Source organism: Telmatherina bonti (assembly GCF_933228915.1).
Source record: "Telmatherina bonti genome assembly, chromosome: 16".
In the NCBI taxonomy this organism is placed as follows: Eukaryota; Metazoa; Chordata; class Actinopteri; order Atheriniformes; family Telmatherinidae; genus Telmatherina; species Telmatherina bonti.
Window position 1 is genome coordinate 20,979,525 of NC_136614.1, and position 18,480 is coordinate 20,998,004.

The window sequence follows — 18,480 nt, forward strand, 5'->3', positions numbered from 1 at the left end:
ACTAAATCATATCAACAGGTGCTTAACGAATACAATAAAAAGAATATTAAAAAAATGTATATAAATAAATGAAAACAATTCTATCATCCTTATTACAAAAGGGAAGGTGATGTAATATGTTCTTCTTTCTAAATGCTTGTGAGGATTGTGTTTCTGTCTAAATGGGAGTAGCTGCAGTGTGTGAGAACAAGCATTGAAGAAAGAGTGATATTGTGTTTTGCAATGCAAAAGAAAGGCTTATTAATATTGAGGGTGGAACAGTCGTTGGGTTATGTAACAGAATGGCTATGGAGGATGAAAGTGATTACAATATGCAGACAATGAAGGAGTCATGCTCCATGTACACAGACGGCAGTCTACTCAGCTTATTGGCAGAAATATCTCAGCAATAAACCTGTCAACAGACATAATCTCCATTAGGAATTAATATCTTGACAGGTTGGAAATTAAGCATTGCCTTTAAGTATGATCCAAAATATACAAACATGAATAAAGCCTTGACTCTCACTGTGTGTACAAAAGACTTGAATGGATCACAACAAAAGATCATGATCTTTCTCCAACATGTATTTATCACTTTAGCCAAGTCGGGTATTTTACTTTGATATAAGATGGCTTTTTTTATGTATAATAAGAGATATTGATTAATTTCCATACATATACACAATGTATGGATATTCCCCACAGTGACAGAACTTCTAGAACTTCACATAAAGTCTCATACAGAGAAGATTAACCATCCAAGCCACAAGGTGTGGCTTTAAATCCTTTTCTTGTATTATGAAGAAGCTATAAAATCCAAAAAACAAAGAAGGCACAATAAAAAGTTACCTGGACTTAAACTTTTTTGTTTTTTTTGTTGCCGTTATTAATGGGAATAATAAACAATGCTACAAGACTTTAAACTATATATTTATATATATATTCTACAATTTTATATATACATTACATATATATATATATATATATATATATATATATATATATATATATATATATATATATATATATATATATATATATACATATATAAGAAAAAAGATAGTTATGTTTTTATTGTATATGAGAGCTTACACTTTCTGTAAGCTTTCATTTATTTTTATGTGGTATAAGACCAATAGTACACTGGGACAAAGAACTCACCTGTCATCTGGTCGGACGGTGTGACAGTACAAGTCAGAGCGATTAATGAAGAAGCCTGTTCGCTTGACAACATTTTCTGCTATCATGCTTAAGCGGTCCAACACATTGCATAACTTGCTGGAAAACAAAAGGAATTGTAAAGGTCATACTGATGTTCTTAAACATTTGTATTTCATGATGAGCTGAAATACTGCTAATTTAATTAATATGTCTTCCAAGGCATCAGACACCAGTCCAACTGGGCTTAAACCTGGAAACAGCCTCTACCACACATGACCACACGTCTTCCACATTAATTCAAAACTGTGTACTAAACTCTGCATGCAACTGACTGGATAAAAATTCTAAAAGGAATTTTGAGATATACACACAGACACAGACACAAACACAAACACCACTTTGTGTTATGTTTCATTTTGGCTCACTGCATTGTCACACGTGTTACAACCTCTTGGTGTAGCGAGCCATGTCCCAGGCGATGTAGTCAATGCAGTGGTCTGGAGGGAGGAACTGATTGAGGTTGATCACAGCTGGGTAGAGCTCTTCACTAAGAATCTTCTCATGTTTCCTTTTTTCACGTTTCTGTGAAATAACAGAGATGTTTTCCAAATCACATGCATGAATGATGCTATTACCAAAGAGCTTAGAAAGTATTATGTTCAAGTGGTTCGGATATAGGGCCACAGTGGAAACTCTGCTTGCTTTAAAAAAAGTTGCCATGACGACAGAAGATCTAGTCAGACGTAACCAGGGATGTAGTCCAGAGTATATGAAGGTATAATGAACATACCCACGTATTTTTCGGTAAGCACTCTAAAGCCCCTGTTATGTTTTAATGGTTACAAACGTCCCCACGAATGTACGTCAACCAGCAATCTCAGCTAGTGTTACCAATGCCACACTGGGGCTGTTAGCAAGCAGCACCGTTAACTTTAGCCTGGCTATAGACAAAATAAAGATGTTTATATATCTAGCAGCCTGATGCTCATGGCTACTCTTTTTTTTTTTTTTAAAGAGACAAAAAATTCAGAGCACTGGACATAACAATTTTTCCCTTTTCTTTTTTTTTTTTTACCACTTCGATGTATTCACCAAGATTCAGTCATGACTTCTCCACAATGAGCTCTGAAAAAGGACAAAGCTGCAAGAAGCAATTTACAGGCTTCACAGAGGATCTTGACATATAGTTTCTGATGCAGAACTGCAAGCGCTGTAATGTGTTCAACAATCTTCCTTTACATTCAGAATGACTGAATTTAGACGTTTTGGAACTGTAATGTAGATGACAATTATTATTTCACGGTAGCATTTTGTTCAACTTGTGCAAATCTTCACGTTTTTTTTTTAATTATGGCCAAATTTGTGCAACTCCTTGAGCAACTGAGTGAAAATCATTACTTTGGTAGCATGCATTCACCTAAACTTTCTCTGTGGTAGTCCATTAAGCTCTCCTCCATTGTGTCTTTATGGCCCATCACCCTGGGTGATAATCAGCATGGATGCATCGTTAAGGAGCTCACATCATCATTGACACATCCAGCCGCAGCAAAGCAACACAGCAACCAGTGCATTTCCTCATCCACTCTGCAGAGCAGAGTCACACGGTCTGGCACTTACGCACACTCAGTCACACTTTCGAAGCACAAATGCGATATTACAAGTATCTCAGTAGAAGATACAAGATACAAGATACAAGTACACTACACGTGAATATCCACTCACAAAGGCTTCAAGAGGACAAAGATAAAAACCAGAAAACGTCACACCAGAAATTGGTGGATGAAAGTGCAGTCACAGATCATCAGCAACAACATGTGGCACATGCACAAGGATGCAAGGAGACGGTGTGGTCTCCATGACATTTTCAGGGATGTAGATGATCACAGTGATTATTTTAACAATATAGCAGACAAAGACTATTTGTTTCATGTTATATAAAGTATCTCTGTGAAGACACAAAAAAGTCATTCCAGCATTTAAACAACCTGACTAAATGCTCTGGTTGAAAAAGACTTTCACATGCTTGGCCATGTGCACTGCTTTCTCTTCCTCTCTGAAACATGCGGCAACCCGTAACATCATCATGCACACACCCCAGACAAGGCATGGCACCCACTGATCCCACCTGGGAGCGCTGGACTGTCAAGATTTAATGGTGAATTTTCAATTCTTCCCCATTTTTGATTCTCTGGGATAAGTGAAGGAGGGGGTCCCCCCCCCCTGCTTTTATTCCCCAAGGTCTGCAAATTTCACATGGCTCTGGCTTGTGCAGACCTCTGAGGTCTGCGATTGGTCCCTCACTGCACAGCTCCCCTTGTGAGTGACAACGTGAGCTTGAAATTCAAGCTACAAATTATATGGCTGTGTGCCTGATAGAAGCTGCATAATGTGACGCACGTTTGGATGAAAACAGAAAGAAATTTAATCTTTGTATAATCTGTCTATAAACCTGTATTGTTGTGCAATGTTTTGGTAATTTTTCTTTTTAAAAGCAAAGTTTAAAAAGCATTCACTCTTATCTTAACACTCAATCATACTCCATCCTCTTGGAGCTTTTTATTGGCTGACAGGAAAATTATTGCAGCTAAAGGCAAGATAACAAAGAAGAAGAGAAGTGTTCTTTCCTGCATATGAAGGGAAATGCTTCTTTCTATCATTGCAGCATGTCTGTTTACAGAGAAAGATTGATCACCAAGGAGGAATTTCAACAGCTGATAATTACAAACCACTGAGGAAAATCTCCCATTAAAAAAAACACCTAATTGTTAATTCCCAATGTCAATCATGTGCTTAGCAGACTACACATCTTACCTTGCTCTATTACACTTGTTGAGTGATTCCATGGCTAGGGGATATTCCAATATAAAATATTCATCAAGATTCCCATCAGTATTTTTACACACTGCACACTAAAATCCTCATACTTTCAATCCAACATGCAGATCTCTTTTGATCTTATTTGGCAAATGCTCTGAAAAAAAATGTAAATAAGGTAGGCTGTAAAGGAATAGTTTCAGAGCAACTACAACACTAAAGATTTTTATATCCAGAAGATCCAGATTTTTATTAAAAATGTAATCCTTAAAATAACCTTTTCTGTGACGTGTCCTTCAGAAAGGTGTTTATCACTACATAAATGTTGCAGTCGGAATAAAGTCATTAGATATAGATAAAAATCTAACAATGATTTCACATCCAGAGTCAAAGCCCTTCAAGGTTGTCCTGTTTTGTACACTATATACACATGCATTTGCTTCTCCTCATCCAACACACCATATCAACGTCATGAAAGACAACTGTGGTTGGATTCGTCTCTATTTGAGATGAGACAGTTGATAAGGGTAAAGTCTACAGAGAATTATGGCTGCATGGTGCATGGAGAATAATCTGAAGCTGAATCCTTCAAAAATCAAGGAATTTAATCAACTTTTGCAGGAATGGTGCTTCCAGTGGACACAAGTGGGGAGAGAGTTGAATCCTTTAGGTTTTTGGACATGAACTTCTCTAAAGGCATCTCCTGGACTACTAACATCACTGTTGAAGAAAGCCCAGCAACATCTCCGCTTTCTGAGCATGTTCAGGAAAAACGACTTGCAAGAGAGGCTGCTTGTGACTTGTTTTTAGCATTGCTCTGTTGACAGTGTGCTATCACACTGCATGTCTTCATCGTATGGAAGCTGCTCTGCAGCACACTCTTCAGAGCATCATCAACACAGTGCAGAATATCACTGGTTACTCACAGCCCACTCTGCAAGACTCACCCCACAGAAAGCTGTCTCAGCAGAACAGTATGCATTGATGGATGTTTAGAAATTAAGGAAGACCTGATATAGGGAAGCAATTTTAGGTAAAACCATGAGTTTCAATCGCATTTACAACTTGCATCTTTGCATATGTAAATTAAGGCTGGAGAATAAAGTAGACATCAATATTTTTTGTAGCTTTTAACAATAATGTAAACACATTTATCAGTATAAGAGGATGTCTGTGCTGTGTTTCATAAAGCAACAATAACCTTCAGCTGAGAAGGTTCCTAATTGTTTCTAAACACCCAGGTAAAAGTCAGAAAAGCTTGCTTTATTGATGGGATATATAACAAAGTCTCTGTGAAAGAATAGGCAAAGCAACGGAAGAGCTTTTATAAAATATTCACTACATCTGCTTTCTTTTATATGTCATATATCTCATTAAGTCCTTCCACAAGTTTAAGGAAAATAAATCTAAGCAGGAAACAGAAGCAGAAGTCCACAAGAGGAGCTGCAGCAATGCATAACGGAAGAAGAGTAATGCAGCTTTTTTTTTTTTTTTTTGCTTTTCCTTTAAAATACTGCATAGTTATTCTTGTAGAGACCATGTAGCAAACAATGTCATAACAACCAATAACAATACCTGCCATTAACGTAATAACTTTGGCAGGTTTGGAATATTATGTAAACATACCAATACTGTAATACGTTTATTAAAAATTTATGACATGACTGGCAAGTTGTGTTGCTGGCTTTATTACATCTAAACTTGCCAAAATTATGACCGTATGGTTTAGACATAATTACACCAGTTGCTACAGACTATCAACACACATTTATGAATATATATGTGAGCATGCTGTAAAATTCACCACAGACAAACATAAAACACTTTGTGTGGTTCATACACATAAAAAACATTAGTTTGTGATCCATACAACAGTGATTTATCAGTATTAACCATAAACAGATAAGTGTGGAATGCATGTGAAATTGAACTTGTCTAAATTCAAAGAGCAGTCCAATCTTTACTCTCTAAAACATGAAAACAGTCTTTTGTATTATATTCAATGGAAATATCTAAGAAACTCACTGTGGAGTTATTCACTGTACTGTGGTGTGTTCACACTTGTTGTGGAAAAAAGGATATTGAAGGTTTAAATGAGTTTTTCAGAGTGACCGTTACCTTGACTAGGTTGAGGATGATAATGGGAGAGCCAAAGCGCTGGAGCATTTGGTCAAAATGGAGGGCGGCTACATGGGCGTATGGGTCTGCCTGGTCCACTAGGGAAATAAAAAGAAAAGAAAGTTATGGAATGTATAGGTAAACATGAGGTATTGAAACCAATTTCTTTTATATATACTGCAGTTATTTGGTAAGTTTAATAAATCTTAAAGCTTTCTAATTTTTCTTTTGAAGCTTTGAGCTCCAGGAGACACAGAACAGTTAGCCGCTGCTCCTCATTCATCTTTATGTGTTTATTGGATTTTCCTTCTTTTATTCACTTTATTCCAAAAAACAGTGTTTGCTGTCTCCATCTGTAACACATTTTAAGCCCACATCTGTAGCCTGACCAAAAACTGGACAAGAGAGACTAAAGGAGTTTATAGTTTGAAAAAATATTGTTCTGATTGCTAAGCAGTCCATTTCATACCGTGGTGTGGAAGAATCTCAAAACCGACTGAAACCCAAGCATGCAGTGTTTAACTGTCGCTCACAGCATTTCATCAGAATGTTTTCCTCTGCATTTGATCTCATCTTAGCAGAAATAAGATATTATGTGCACTGAGAAGGCAGATAATGACAGTGATGACAAAGGGAAGCAGTATACTGAAATAACAATCCCTCATCAATATACAGGTAGTAACAATCACTGCATAAATTTTCCATAAACATTGCTTTTAAGAGTCATGGTGGATATGGAACAATAGCCATGGAGCAATATTGACAGCAGTTCAGAGAATATAAACCAAGCAGAGCTCTTAAATGCAAAGATTCAGGTCACGTAGTCCAGGACAGAGTCCAGACTAAACATGGAGAAGCAGCATTTAGCTGTTACGCTGCAGACATGTGGACACTTTTAAGTTCAGGTTAAAAATGTTTCTTTTCTCATGTGCCTCTGCATGAAATCTCCATGGTAACTTCTAACTTGCACTGCTTTCAGACATGCTTTCCTAAATTACTTTAATAATCATTTTTTGATAATTCTAATAATAAATGCTTTAATCATGTCTATATTTCAAATTCTTTTTAATGCTTACTTTTGCAACGTCTGATATGCTTTTAATCTTTTATGCAAAGCACATTGAAATGTTTTGTACATGAATATGCTCCACAAACAAACATGCCTTGTGTTAAATATCTTTATTTCATTTCTAGACCCTGCAGTAAAAATCACCAAGGTCAAGAAAAGCTCTACAAAATGTTCCAAGTTCCAAAAAAAAAAAAAGGTTTCTTGCTTTCTTAGGCGCTGATTTTTTCAAAATGCTAAAATTTTCCTTTAACACAGACTTTTACCTTTAACTTATCTATTTCTAATCAAAGAGCTACTGTATGATATAATGTGGATGAACAAAAATACCAACAAGGTAGAGTCAGACTAAACAAACTGATGGTAAACCGTTTGGGTAAAGCTCCAGAAATGTCAGCTGAGGACAGATGTCTCCGTTTCAGCATCAAAGTGAGAGTAGGACAATGAGGCAAGTAACATACAGAGGGATCTTAAGGACACACTCCGTGTCCATCTCACATGGTAACTGTCATCTGAGGATGAATTAAAGGGCAAATAAGAGAGAAATAGATTATAATTTAATACGGGCATTGTACACAAGCGAGTCTCAGTGTATTCCAGTGTATACGTGCACAGTGGTTTCTAGTGTCATCGGTCTCAAGAACCTAATCACCTCCCTCTGACGCTGGTTTTGTGTTTTTATCCAGCTCATAATGAGACTGTGAAATTGATACAAAGAGGAAAACCAAGAGGGGGTCACTCTGCCCTTATCTACTTCTTTTTTAAATTTCTTTTTCTCTCTGTGCCAGTGGTTGAAAAAAACAGCATTAGCACAAACTCACTCTCTTATTTTAATGTAGTTTTCAAATTACATCCCTTTCCTCTCCCAACAAGGTCATTTCTGGTCATAAGGAGAGATCTGTTCATAGTAGAGCAACATATTAAATTTGGGTGACATTGCCAGCTTTTTACTTCTTTAATTACACATTGCAATGTACTGTTCGTAAAGCAGAAAAGGTCCCTGTTATATACAGTTTATTTCATAATGTTGGAGTATTAAGTCAAATATTTCTGACATTGGACAATTAAGTAAGCACAATGAATTGACGACTGTCTTACATCTTATCGGGGGTTTAGGCATCATGGTGGAAATGTCCTGAGACCAGTAGAGCGGGACTGAACCTCGGACCTGGACATATGAGGAGTAGCTTCCCGCTGTGAAACACATAACTGAAGCGTCATGGACGATCTGTTCAGTCTCTACCTCGTTAGCCACATCGCCCTGCAAATAAAAATAAGGATTTTTTTTTTTTTAAATAAAGAATAAAAGGTTATCATGAAAAGGTTTAAATGGCCTTTCTGTGTGGAGTTTGCATGTTCTCCCCGTGTATGCGTGGGTTCTCTCTGGGTACTCTGGCTTCCTCCTATCATCCAAAGACATTCATGTATGTTAAATGGTTACTCTAAGTTGTCCTCTTGTTGTTTGTCTTGTGACTTGCCCAATGATTGGTGAGAAAGGTTCCAGCTTCCCACAACCCTTAATTCAACTAAGCAGTTAGGAAACTGGATGAATGGATCTTAAAAATGAGGACACTAGTCATTATACAAAAATGTTTTGCCATTCTCACTTCAGATCAAAAGTATAATTTACTAATGTGGCTGTAATTGCTGTACAGCAATAAAGTCCTAACACCATGTATGTTAAATTAAAAGAGTTAAAAAATCACAAACATCCAGCAGTGCACTTCAAATATTAGTTAGTTCCTCCAAAAATACTACTTTACTTTCCCTCTATAGCAGAAAATGATGAAAATGGAGTCTAACCATTTCTCAGTATTATAGTACAAACAGAAATATGAAACTCTATATCTGTGTCCAAAATGAATCCTTCCTCTCACCACCCAACTAAATAAACTCTTAAATGAATACTGAATGAAGATAATGTGCTTCAAATTAACCCCCTGTGATCAACCAGAGACATCACAATCATCCTGGTGGCCCTCAGTCCTGCCTTCACTATCTATGTGTTCTGTTGCCTTAGCTACTGCTTTACCTCACAGTTGGCCCCTCTTTTTAAGAAGCGGGTCCCTGCAAATTTGCTGGAGCGCCTTGCAATAAGAGTGATGTGAACTGGTCGACCGTAGATCAGTAGTTCTGTAGTTGGTGGGTAAAGGAGGAATAATAATAATAATAATAATACAAAGAGGAATTATTAAAAGCAGCATCACACTGGCAAATTCACATGCACTCACACTTGTTTTAGAAAAACTTAGATAGCCAATTTGTCTGATATAATGTTATAGATGTACTAACATTGGAGCTTTTCTATAACAACATTTTCTATTAAACATGTTAAACCAGTAGAAACCAAATATTTTAAAATTAATACAATTCTCTTAGATTTATTATATATTTGACCTAAAAATTTAACATTGTGTTTGTTTGACAAAATAGTTTGTGATTATAAGATTCATTCTTGATCGTTAGAGGTGACATAGATACTTTTCCCTCTTTCCAAACAGGATAGACGCAAAAAAAGAGAAAGGATGCTGCAAAAGGTTGTTAGAGGAGCAACATATTTTAGGGGAAAGCAGCAGCAACTCAGACAAAGATAAACAGACAAAATTAAAAGGTAGGCCTAACACACAGCCTTTTAAAACTTTGTAAAATTCCCACTAGAACAGATAAAACAAGCCTATTTGGAATCAGAAAGACCCTAATCTGTGTGGGAGTTGTTTTTCTCATTTTAAACTGAGGGGAGTCTGACATTCAATGGAAGAAATTCTTTGTTCACTCCAAGAGAGATGCATATAAATCAGTGCGGGACTTGCAAAAACAAAGCTTATGAGCAGCGGGAAGCAGTTGCAGAGAGGCTGTGCCCGCTGGTCAATGCTTTATTGCACTGCATAGTCTGCACAATCTGCACAGAGCAAGTTTGGGTTTTTTTTCTCCATATTATGTTTTATGGGTTTTTTTTGTGTGTATGTGAAACATTTCCAAGCAGTTAAACAGCTTGCATGTCATCTTTCTGCATGTACTTCAGCAAGTTCCCATCTGCTACAATCCTTTGTATTCAACCCATCCTCTGAGTCTCGTCATACTGCAAACATTGGCCCTCAAACATTCTCAGCAAAACAGTGAAGGCCAAACAGTTTCTGGGGGCTATCTAAACCCACCCACACATTGTTACTGTGGAAGCATACTGCCTGATAAGTGATACAGCAGTAGTTTACAGTAAAGCCCTCCTTTGTTTGTCAGTGTGATGCATTCTTCTGTAAAAGCACAGGTATTGAAAAAACAAAAACACAAAGCAACATATGCATATTAACGAGCTGAAAACAAAGCATCATCATAAACACAAAGTTCTTTTTTTACTGAGGAGTGAAAAAGCAAAATATTTATCCTGTTAATGTGATTTGCACAAAGCAGACATAATGGTAAATGACTAGAATCTGGGACCTAAGGCAATCTTTTACCCTCATAAATCTAAGTATTTACTCTGCAGCAGGACAGCATGCATCAACATAACAAGAGCTACTCAAAAATCTAGAGGGAATTCATATATTCATCTACAACCAGTTCACAAGTGTGCCATCAGAACTTCCATTTAAAGTTAGTAAAGTTCAAAACAGATTAAATAACAAAACAGAAGGTAAATAAAGCACCAATGGGTGAGTGTGATTAAACATGCACAGATAGCTGTTTCTCTAGCAGATACTGTAACAGATGGAGAGATTATGTAAATACAAGTGTCCATATATCTGACAACGAATGCTTAAAGCCACTACATTTGCTTATCTAAAACCCTAAAGACCTCCAGTTTTGTGGTGAATCACAGGCTCCTAGTCACAGTGTAGTCCACGTGCTGTGATGAAGGCTAAGAACAACTCAACAAGTGATGCTGAGGCTAAGAGATGAGGAGTGTCGACACAGGACAAAAGAAAAAAATAAAGCTATGTTCTCTGCTCATGTGTGCTCAAGGAAACCACTGTTGACAGATGTCATGTCATGCAAAATCCCAACAAGGTACTCTGCAGTTGGCATGGCCTTTAAATGCATGCATTCCTTTTTTTTAATGGTTTTTCTTAAAATTCCCATGGCAACAAAAGTGGATTGCACTAACTAAAGAAAAAAAACACACAAACATATATACAAACAAAGACACGTGAATGAAAACACATTTGACATTGCTGAAAGGATACTGGACTGTCCACAAAAGCCATGGATTATATACATGAGCCAGTCCGGATGCACTATGTCCTTGACTCGCTCCAGCAGCTTCCCGTTCCACACGTATTTGTAGTACGGCTCGTTCTGGAGGCCATAAACCACTATAGCCAAAAAAATAGAAACAAGATAAACCACAGGATTATTTTACTAAACTGGGATCAGCCCAAATGTTCATCCCCAAAGCAGTGATACAGAAAATGCACTTTTTGAAGAAGCACTGGGATGGATTTAATCAATAAGTATAATTATTATTACACTCTGTAACCGGTTGTAAATGACAGGAGAAATATAATCAAATCCTGCAAGATTAAGACAAACGTACCAAACATCAGTTAGGGAAGATGTGTTAAACTTAATAGACACATGTCCCAAGAGACTTACAGCTCTGATGCAAAAAGAGCTCTTTACAAGGAGATAAACGGTGCAGTTTTATGCTGTTTTTCTGTTTTGTTAAGGCCATCAGGTGATGCCCTTCCCCATGCCCTAATAAATCTATTTTAACTACAGCTTTGTTTTTTAATGCATTGTATTCCAGAGCTTAGCAAGATTTTTTTTTTCTTCACTATTTCTACTGAACCAGCTCACAATATTTTTGCAATTTGCATCTGAAGCAGACTGGAAAAAAAAGCAGTTAGATTCTATATGACACTTAACAACTTATTACTTATTTCCTTGGAAGTAGATCAGGAAAGTCTGCCTTCTGGATCAGCCTATGCTATCCTTCACTTTTTCATCCATGCAACTGTCTTTTCCAGCTTTCTTCATTGCCTGGCTTGCATGTAGCAGTCTGTATGACCCGGGTGCCACCTCGCAATGCAAATTACACTGCACTGCTTCAGCAGACTTTTCTGGTAAGATATTCTCCACTCAATAGACTGAGAAAAAAAAAACGTAATAAAAAGCCACGGCGATTAAGTGCCGCTCACCTTGTGTAGGCAAACCTTCATCTTCAAAGATGTCAAAGCTGTCATGTTTGCTCTGTGTGTATAGCCCTTCCTCTGCCGAAGAAGGTGATGACGACCACAGTTCATAAGGTCTCTGCAGCAATGTCAGGTTGTACTGTAGTGAGTGGCTCAGGTCATAGCTGTAGCTGCAGGGCACAAAGGCAGTATCATGTGAAAAAAGTACAGACTGTACTGCTCCATAATGTACTTTCAATTTGATGCTGATACAGAAATAGAGTAGCACACCAATTTTCTTCTTTTACATGAACAATAGAAGTCATTAAATGCATCCCATGCCAGACAACACTGAGTTGTCAACATGCCTTATTTCTTTCTCAACCAATGATCTAGATCAAGAAAACTAAAATGTTTCATTTTATATGTAGCAAATGCTAAACTTTTGCACTGTTTTTTAATCGTGCAAAAGTTCTGCATTTACTACCATTAATTACCATTACCATTAAATATTAAATAACTACAGTTTAACTATAGTTTACTTTGCAAATATTGCTGAGATGATCTTCCATGTTTCTCACCTGAAGTAGAAGTTGCTGGAAAGGTCCACGTTCTGGAAGATCCGCACATATCTGTAAAATAAAAACTCAGTAAAGGTGCTACAATAACATAAGCTACTATCATATGCAACAAAGTCAATGCTGTCAGGCGACCATGCTAACCCACCCAAACAATTTTGCTATTGGCAGTGTTTAAATACTACTTATACATATAGTTTATGTAATCTGTCTGATCAGAACATGCAGACACATTCAGCACATAAAGAACTTCAAGATGTGCTAATGTTGTAAATATAAATGTTGGATTACTTTTAAATGTTGTTACATTATAGGTATCAGAAACTTTGGCTAAATTGTAAACAAACACCCTATATTGTAGCATTGAATTTAAAAGATAAGAGATGTAACAGGTTGTTCTTAATACTGACAGTGTGTACTTGGTCTTACGTTGGAGGTTCTAAAGTTATATCTATAATGGAAAGTTTTAAGGGGGAGAAAACTACCTTGCTTCGTCAGGGTGCGCAACTCTCACTGAGTCATGGGGGATGTAGATCATGGTGGTGTCTTCAATTTTGTAGATGGAGTGACCGCCGATGTCAGCCATCTTTCTGCGCTTGGTGATCAGAACAATGTAAAATCCCTCAAGAAAACGAACAAAGCCTGTAAAGGCAAATAAGAATCATTATTGAACTGATTACATGTTGTAATTCCAAATCACCACTGACCTAATTACTGGATGTGATCGAAGCAAAACAACTGTACTCGAAAGAAAAAAATATGTAATAAAATGCTGAAAAGACTGATTTGAAGTTCAGCCCTTTTGTTAACAGTCAATTGTCTGCAGCTTTGATATAACAATCCAGTGAAAAACACCAGTAGCCTAGTTTGATCAAGAGAGCCTGTAAGTCATTTTTGATGATATTGCCTATGTGTAATCTATTTAAGCTTACATAAATAAAATTTGACCCAGAAACTATAATGCAACATCAATAATGATTTGCCATCAGTGCTGGATGAGTTATCGCTCATCCGAAGCATAAATGAGATCGCTCTATATATATATCATTATTTTACCAAAACAAAGTCTGCATCAGAAGAGAATTAATTCCCAGGGAACATGTTTTCCCCTAACAACCCTCTCTTAGATTACTGTAAATAGTGATATTGGTGTAATTATTGTAAACTATGTCCGATTTTTCCTGAGCACTCACAAGAAATAAATTTGCACTAGGCATTAGCAGATATGTAAAAAAAATTTACATAAGGTACCATTCACCTGATGAAGGCAAGCCTTACAGCCGTGTATGAGAGCTAACAGCACCTGTCTCACTTAATACTCTTTCACTTGTGGTTTTTGTCCCTCTCTTGTCTCTCCTGCCAGAGATGGGTCAGACTGACAAAACCGCCACGCAAAAGTGAATACAAATATACTTAGAATAATGATACTCATTATATTTTGTAATAAGAAAGATGCCAGGCAGACGGTCTCTAAGGACACACTGCACTTTACATGGTGGCACTGGCACTGCTTATGAATAAAGATGGCGCTAGAGGAAGGAAAAAAACATCTACTTTATTTAAATCATTTCAAAATCAAACTTTTGCCGAATTAAAGCTTTGAAATATATTGATATTCAGTAGCATTTTATCTAAATTAGGACACAAATAAATTTCACATGTTTTTAAATGTGGTATTACTATTACACTTCTATCACACATTTTAGTGTAACTTCTACAAGGCCTTTAAAATGCACTTCTTAGTCGCTTAAACAGTTATATTCTATATCAACATTTTATTTACAGTCAATAACTGATGGCCATACAGAGGTTATATTGTGTTTGTGCTTAAAGACACTGACATGTGGAGAGTGTGGAGATGTAGCTGCTGACCTTTTGTTCCAGGAACAACCAGTTTGATCATACCACTCCAACACAAATGACTCCATTTCACAAAGGAAATGGATGAAATGAGTCATTTAATCAAAGACAAAACCTCTGAACTTTCTAATTCAGACTTGGGCAGACTAACAGAACAAATGTCAATTGAGAAAATAAGCATGACCCATTTTCATTTAATTGGATTAATGTAAAAAATAAATAACGTCTTTGAAAAACACAGAACAAACACAAAAAGTAGAAAAAAAATGCTTTTTTGTCAAACATTAATAAAGATACATTAATAACAATAACACCTGATGGTTATCAGTTTTTAATTACCTTTTAAGTTTGAGTGTGTTTATGTGGCATTACAAAACAATATTCAGACACAAAATCCCACAAGATATAAACCAGGGCTACTCATTTCGGTCCCATGAGGGCTGCAGTCCTGCAGGTTTTCAATGCACCCCTGCTCCCACACACCGAAGTCAAATTAAATATATCCAACAGCCTATGAAGGTCTGCACAATTAATTTCAGTCAGGTGTCAGGAATACACTTAAAACCTGCAGAGTTGAGACCCTTTTAAGACCAAACTGAGTAGCCCTGATAGAAATTTATTGTACCAATGCTTAAGTGCATGTAACCTGTTCGCGCAACACATGGTGGCCCAGTACTGTACAGTTTTTTATGTCTGTTAGTCTTTTCATTCAAGTGAACAGTGTTATACTGCCAGGTGTTCTTTTTAGTTTACATTTTTACATCCCCAGCTCTTAAAAGACAAAACCAGGTCAACACACAGCTGTAAAAATAATGCTTTTGAAATGAGCCACAGGTCACCATCACTGTGCACTGCATTAGCTGTCACCTATGGCTGTCACTAAGAAAGTGAGTGGAAGGACAAATGTACTCACCCACAATGCCAAAAGCTGAAACAGCCCTGGACAGGCCTGAAGAACCTTTTTGGCCTATCTTTGTACGGTTTCCCAGGTCAAGACGGCCCAGCAACTCCCGCACCTCTTGCTGATTATACACATGCTACAGAAAGAAAACCTTTTCAGAGACATTGTAAAGTGTATTTTTAGTGTTTCCTGCAGTTGTCCTCTATTGCTCTTTTGTGTTTTTCTGCCTTCAGATTAGTCTTCAGTAGGTGAAATGCTTTTCTGTCAAGTGGAGTTCAGATCTGGGACTGCAGAATACACATTCTTATTTACCCATAGAAATTATTCGAAGCTGATAATCCCCACTTTAAGCATGGGCTCATCAAATACCTGTAAACTGAATGTTTTGCTGAACAGCTTAATAAAAAAATAAATCAATAAAAAAAACTTGTCCTACAGGCATCTTTATGGAAAAAGGCTTCTTTTATTTGTTACTCATTTGCATATTACCTTTATTGTTGTTTTTACCTGTGACCAAAAGGAAAAACAGCCTTAAATATTAAATAAAGTGTAATCTTTTCAGAGATTCATAACAATGCCAAATAATCGTGGTTTGGCTACTATATGTATATCGTTTTTCCATTGTGCCCCAGCATTCTCTAAATATTAAGTTAAGAAGAAAGATATCACAATGGATTTCTTTACAAAGCATTTACACACCGTTCATATTATACCATACAGTATATAACTAGGATTGCAGGCTCAGCAAGATGAATGTTCAACCAGGTTTCATAATAACAGACATAATGATAATAAACCCACAAAATGTACAAACACATATACCACTAACTCATTCATTCTAGTAATGAGCAGTGGAATAAAAAAAAAACAACAACAACACACTTCTTGACAATATGCTTGGGACAGACTGATTGGACAATTTAGCCTTATGCCCACTGTACTGTATTACATAAGCATATACATTAGCATTGTACTATGTCTGGTGGAAACTTGCATTTTACCTTATCATCAATGATCACCAGGTCTTTGGGTTCTGTGCGGTCAATCTTAAGGACTCTGTGTTTGGTATGAGCCTGATTGCTCCCTACCAGAAAGTATCGCTGCAAACAAAGAAGTAATAAATGCACAAATTTAAGCAACAATGAATTTGGCACAGAATATCACACTGCACTGCACAATGAAGCTGGCACAGTTACTTCTGTTTAAAAAGTAGATAATGCATATTACCTGGTTTTGACAAAAGGTTTTCAAGAGTATTAACATGTGGCAAACTATATATTGGAAATATGGTGTGCATAGTCAAAAGAGCTTATGAGCACAGCAAACATCAGATCACAAGAGTTCAGTGTAAAAGTTGCTGACTGAGATTTGTGTCTTCTTTGCAGATCTCTTCTTTCAAGTCATAACTCTTGTCATACTGGGTTGTACAATGGCATAAGATTTTCAGTCCACTAAAGAACATTAAATTGGTACATCATGTTTCAGTACAGTCTGCCACCATTAAAGTCCATTTTGTCCTGTTCCACACTTCCCAGTACCCTACTGAGCTTTCTTTTCTCACAATAGCTACAGTCTGAGAATCTAATGTTAAGTGACATGATCATAAAAAGCCTAAGCAAAACATTATAACTCAAAAATAAATAAGTGTATTGTTGTCTTGTTATTCCAAGGATTAATTAGTTACTCAATCTCACTTTTATCTTATCACCAGTTGTGCAAGTGGAAGTTGTTAGATGTGTCCAAACTTTTAATTGAGTTAACTTTCACTAAGATGAATAGTCACAAAACATTTGGATCTTTAAAATGCACATATTTCCACCAAGAGGGGTTGGATGGGTGTACATTTATGTTAAATCTAATCAATGTGCCCATGACTGTCTCCAAATTGATAGTAAAGGACCCAGGTTGAAGGTTTTACTGAAATATTACTATTAAAAAGTCTTTTGCTGCCATCTAGTGTTTGTTCAGTCATGACAACAGTATCACAACAGATCACAATGGTGCTACAGATTAATTTTAAGTGAATTATTGTTTCTTTTAATGTAGTAATTGTGTATTGAATACTACTAATGCAACTATAATATGAAAGGTCATCGCTTTTTTGTAGATGTAATGAATGCCTCTCATAACTGTGTTCACAGAAAAGGCTACCATTAGAGCTAAAAGAGGACAGAATTGCACAGGTCGATGATCTTTCTCTAATTTATGTAACTTCTACTGACAGTACATTTTAGTCACACCTCGAGGCAGGATAGATATAAACAAGTATGTTCAACCTGCAAGCCATTTAGTATAATAGAATTTTTAAAAAAGTGTCAAACTTTTTTTTTTTTTTTTTTTTTTTTTTTTTTGTAGCCAAAACAGGGAGTGCTCTTAGGGAGCACTGTTGTCTGTATTATATGAATAGTTGATCAACAGCAAGCAAACAACGTGTAAACGTATTTAGTACTTAAGGAGAATAAAAAGTTTGAGATTACAATGATGACGATAAAGGTTATGTCAGACTCACTGCTCTGGTTTCATACAGAACCATCCTCTGGATCCCACTGATGATAGCCGCTGTCAAAGGCATTTCCCCCCGTGTTTTCAAATACTCCCAGAACAATCGGGACAATACAAGAGCTGTTTGCCAGAAATAAGACGGCACAAATATAGTCATAATCTCAAATATTGCATTTTAAATCATTAAAGGTGTACATATTTAAAAACAGTACTTGTATTATCTTGGCCGTGAGGATTTCCTGGTTAATTTCGATTACCAATAATTTAAGCAGATCGATGAATTAGCCACAAATCATCTCCGGAGGTGATAACATGCATCTCCTTTAGCAGTCACGCAACTACTCCTGAGTTTTTGTAGATAAATTTAAAAATAAAATTAAAAAGAGAAAC

General features: G+C 36.6%; 1 protein-coding gene across 1 annotated transcript in view; it reads right to left on the bottom strand.

Moving 5' to 3' along the window:
• The window catches only part of fig4a (FIG4 phosphoinositide 5-phosphatase a), a gene marked incomplete at its 3' end in the record, with an annotated part of 51,145 nt that extends 32,952 nt beyond the window's left edge, over positions 1-18,193 (bottom strand). Inside the window, 12 exon segments of the mRNA XM_079255490.1 lie at positions 1,144-1,260; positions 1,592-1,725; positions 6,076-6,173; positions 8,240-8,402; positions 9,174-9,274; positions 11,323-11,451; positions 12,277-12,440; positions 12,831-12,881; positions 13,313-13,469; positions 15,601-15,724; positions 16,590-16,688; positions 18,098-18,193. Coding sequence (XP_079111616.1) covers positions 1,144-1,260; positions 1,592-1,725; positions 6,076-6,173; positions 8,240-8,402; positions 9,174-9,274; positions 11,323-11,451; positions 12,277-12,440; positions 12,831-12,881; positions 13,313-13,469; positions 15,601-15,724; positions 16,590-16,688; positions 18,098-18,160 — 1,400 coding nt within the window. The 5' untranslated portion in view covers positions 18,161-18,193.
• Between the last annotated feature and the right edge of the window lie 287 nt (positions 18,194-18,480).